The 4,660-nt window shown below is 41.5% G+C and overlaps 1 protein-coding gene across 1 annotated transcript; it reads left to right on the forward strand.

The window, feature by feature from the left end:
• Positions 1–4,003: 4,003 nt before the first annotated feature.
• On the forward strand, positions 4,004–4,420 carry LOC138871044 (uncharacterized). Its single transcript, XM_070148895.1, has one exon. It carries the CDS (start codon positions 4,004–4,006, stop codon positions 4,418–4,420), a length of 417 nt encoding a protein of 138 aa, XP_070004996.1.
• Positions 4,421–4,660: the final 240 nt, after the last annotated feature.

Consider the following 4,660-nt stretch of genomic DNA (forward strand, 5'->3'; position numbering starts at 1 on the left):
AAGCCTCAACATTTGTCCGTTGGATACTCTAAAAAGATTGGTCAAAGGTTTTCATGATATACCGGTAAGAAGCATGAACGTGAAAGCCTTCGATGGGTCTCAAAGGGCCACGATTGGTGAGATTAATTTTTATTTGCAGATGGGGCCCACTTGGTTCGACGTTGAATTCCAAGTGCTTGACATATGAGCTTCACCACTACACCAGGTCGTGAAGTTTGAATGGACCCATCAGGAGGTGATCATTCACGAAGAGGGGAGTAACCCCATTTACACCAGTCAAACTATCCCGGTTATCGGGTACAGAAAAAGGCTAGGAGGGGAAACTTATCATCACATTGAACTTGTCAATGCCATTGAGAAAGAAAAATGGTGAACAAACAAAATAGAAAGCATACTAGCATGGTCTGGGTATGAACCTGATAAAGGGCTTGGGAAGAATCTCCAAGGCATCACTAAAGCAATATTGCTGAAATGTCATGGTACTACCTTTAGGCTCGGATACCAGTATACATGGCAAGAGTATGATGATTGGTCGCCTCTATGGTGTGGACCTTATTACCCTCTCGAGCGACCAGTGCCACATCTAGGTCAGACTTTTCACCAAGCTGATACAATATGAGGAACTGCAGAAAAAGAAGCGTTAGCTAGGATGAGGAATCTATTCCTGGAGAACGAAGACATGGATTGCAGTGCAATAATTGAGGAGGAGGAGGAAGAAGACCTCACTATTCAGACTGTGAAGAAGGGAGCTGTTCTCAAGAACTGGACTACCATACCATCTCAGGCCTGCCGAGTCCCTAGGTAGCTTGGCAATCAGCCTAATTTTATTTCTATAGCCATGCTAGGCATCTAAGCTAATTTCAGTAATTTTGTTTTTAAGGACTTACTTGTTTCAAATAAATGCTCAATTTATCAAGCCGTACTTGTTTGGATGTTTTCAGTTTTAATCAATGCATTGTTCTTTATTATTCATTATTATCTTCCACACTTTTCTTTCTACAATGTTATTATTACATTTCCTGATGAACCAGTGACTGTGATATGTAATGAGACAATGCAATATAAGGATAGTGATTCGGGGGAAGAAGATGAAATACCTGAGGAGATTGTCAGAGAGGTTGAGAACTTTGAGAATAAGCCTAAGTCCAACCTGGATGAAACCGAAGAAGTAAATTTGGGAGATGCTGAAACTGTCAAGGAGACTCGCATCAGCATTCACTTATCACCGCAATAAAAGGAGGAGTACATTCGTTTCTTGAAGGAGTACGAGGATATTTTTGCATGGTCATATGATGACATGACCGGTTTGAGAACGTCCATATTGTCTCATAAGTTGCCTACCAATCTAATGTGTCCGCTAGTGAAGCAGAAACTCAGGAAGTTCAAACCAGATATGAGCCTAAAAATCAAAGAGGAAGTTACTAAGCAGATCAAAGCCAAAGTTCTCAGAGTGGTTGAGCACCCAAACTGATTAGCCAACATTGTACTTGTTATGAAGAAAGACAAAAATGTCAAAGTATGTGTTGACTATTGAGACTTGAATAGATTAAGTCCAAGGATGACTTCCCACTACCAAATATACACAATCTAATCGACAATTACGCCAAGCATGAGCTCCAATCCTTTGTAGATTGCTTCGTAGGTTATCACTAGATCAGGATAGATGAAGAAGAAGCATAGAAAACAACTTTTATTACACTGTGAGGGGTGTACTGCTAAAAGATGATGCCATTTGGTCTAAAGAATGCTGGGGCTACTTACATTAGAGTCATGACAACCATCTTCCATGATATGATACACAAAGAAATAGAGGTGTATATGGATGACGTTATTATCAAATCTAAGAAGGCCGCGGATCATATAAAGGACTTGAGAAAGTTCTTTGACAGATTGAGGAGGTATAAATTAAATTGAACCCTGCAAAATGTGCATTCGGGATTCCTATAGGAAAGTTATTGGGATTCATCATCAGTCGCCGAGGGATCAAGCTAGACCCGTTCAAAGTTAAGGCCCTTCAAGAGTTACCGCCACCAAAGAGTAAGAAGGATGTGATGAGCTTTGCAGGACATCTCAACTATATTAGTCGCTTCATAGCGCAGTCCACAGTTATATGTGAACCCATCTTCAAGATGTTGAGGAAAGATGCTGAAACAAGCTGGACCAAGGATTGTCAGAAGGCCTTCGACAAAATCAAGGAGTACATGTCCACACCACCAGTCTTAGTCCTGCCAGAACCTGGTAGACCTTTGCTACTCTATCTATTTGTATTAGATGGGGCTTTTGGATGTGTTTTGGGACAACATGATGAGACAGGGAGAAAGGAGCAAGCCATATACTACCTAAGTAAGAAATTCTCACCTTACGAGGCACGATACTCTCTGTTAGAACGCACTTGCTGTGCTTTGACCTGGACGACCCAGAAATTGAGGCATTACTTTTGTGCCTATACTATATACCTCATATCCAGGATGGACCCTCTAAAGTACATCTTTCAGAAGCCCATGTCGACAGGAAAGTTAGCCAAGTAGCAGATACTGTTAAGTGAGTTCGACATCGTCTACGTAACTCAGAAGGCAATCAAAGGACAAGCATTGGCAGACCATCTTGCTGAAAATCCTGTAGGAGGAGAATACGAACCCTTTAAAATGTATTTCCTGATGAAAAAGTGTCATTCGTGGGAGAAGACATTACTGAATAATACGGTGGTTGGAGGATGTTCTTTGATAGAGCTGCAAATTTCAAAGGAGTGGGCATTGGGTAAGTTCTTATATCAGAAATAGGTCAACATTATCCAGTGTCTGCTAAACTCAGATTCCCTGCACCAACAACATGGCAGAGTATGAAGCCTGCATAATGGGGCTCAACATGAATATTCAGGAGCTGCTGGTAATCAATGATTCAAATTTTCTTGTGCACCAGGTACAAGGAGAGTGGGCCACCAAGAATTCCAAGATATTGCCATATCTGCACCGTGTACAGGAAATGAGAAAAAGGTTCACAAAAATATAGTTTCGGCATGTTCCAAGAATTCATAACGAGTTTGTCGATGCTTTGGCTACCTTGTCATCCATGATACAACATCCAGATAAGAATTTCATTGATCCCATCCCAGTGAGAATCCATAATCAACCGGCTTACTGTGCTCATGTCGAGGAGAAGACGGATGGAAAACCTTCGTTCCATGACATCAAGGAATATTTGGCAAAAGGAGAATACTCAGAGCATGCGAACCATACTAAAAATCGCACACTCCTAAGATTGTCCAATCACTTCTTTCACAACGGAGCAAACTTGTACAGAAGAACTCCTGATTTGGGATTGCTAAGATGTGTCAACACAAAAGAGGTTTTGAAGCTACTCGAGGAGATACATGCTGGGACCTACGACCCGTATATGAATGGTTTCGTCTTGGACAAGAAGATACTTAGGGCCGATTATTTTGGATGACTATGGAGACAGATTGCCTCCAGTATGTCCGCAAATGCTACCAATGTCAAATGCATGCCGATATGATAAAAGTACCGCCAAATGAGCTCAATGCAACAAGCTCACCATGTCCATTCACCACTTGGGTAATGGATGTCATCGGTCCGATCGAGCCCACTACTTCAAACAGCCATAGGTTTATTTTAGTAGCCATTGACTACTTCACAAAATGGGTAGAGGCTACATTGTACAAGGCAGTAACTAATAAAGTCGTGGCAGATTTTGTCCGCGACCGGATTGTTTGCCGGTTTGGAGTTCCAGAATCAATCATCACTGATAATGCCACCAATCTCAACAGTGATCTAATAAAAGCCATGTGTGAAACTTTCATAATAAAGCACAAGAACTCCACAACATATAGACCTTAGATGAATGGAGCCATAGAAGCCGCCAAAAAAATATCAAGAATATATAAAGGAAGATGGTAGAAAAATACAAACAATGGCACGAGAAGCTACCTTTTGCTTTGTTGGGATACCGCACTACAGTTCGCACATCAACGGGGGCAACTCCCTACATGCTGGTTTATGGTGCTGAAGCTGTCATCCCAGCCGAGGTAGAGATCCCTTTTTTACGGATCATACAGGAAGTCGAACTTAGCAATGCAGAATGGATAAGGAGCCACTATGAACAATTGGCCCTTATAGATGGGAAAATAGTGAACGCAGTATGTCACGGTCAGTTTTATCAGAACAGAATGTCTAGAGCTTTCAACAAAAGGGTCAAACCAAGACAGCTTGCACTAAGACAGTTGGTGCTGAAGAAGATCTTCCCACATCAAGATGAAGCCAAAGGGATATTCTCTCCCAACTGGAAAGGTCCCTACATTATTCATAGGGTGCTAATAGGTGGAGTGCTCATACTTGCAGAAATGGATGGAGAAATCTGGCCAAAACCAATCAATTCAGACGCAGTCAAGAGATACTATGTTTAGACAATTTAGATTTCTTCATCAGATGTAATTGAACTACGCTTGACCTGATTCCCATTTAAGAGGGGATACGTAGGCAGCCATGTGGGTTCAGTCATATCATAATAAAATTTCCATTTTTCCCCAAGATCAGAAACTTGGGCAGAATTTTGAGGAGGGCCCTCAAAATTCTAAAGCAAGTCCAACCAACACCATTGCATGCTAGAAAGTCAGAAATTGGTTAAGAAACTGGGGCAGAATTTT

The sequence above is a fragment of the Nicotiana sylvestris genome, chromosome 6, assembly GCF_000393655.2.
Source record: "Nicotiana sylvestris chromosome 6, ASM39365v2, whole genome shotgun sequence".
NCBI lineage: Eukaryota > Viridiplantae > Streptophyta > Magnoliopsida > Solanales > Solanaceae > Nicotiana > Nicotiana sylvestris.

What these genes read in the sequence shown, in the direction of transcription:
- LOC138871044 (XM_070148895.1), top strand. Translation starts at nt 4,004, where the DNA reads ATGCTGGTTTATGGTGCTGAAGCTGTCATCCCAGCCGAGGTAGAGATC.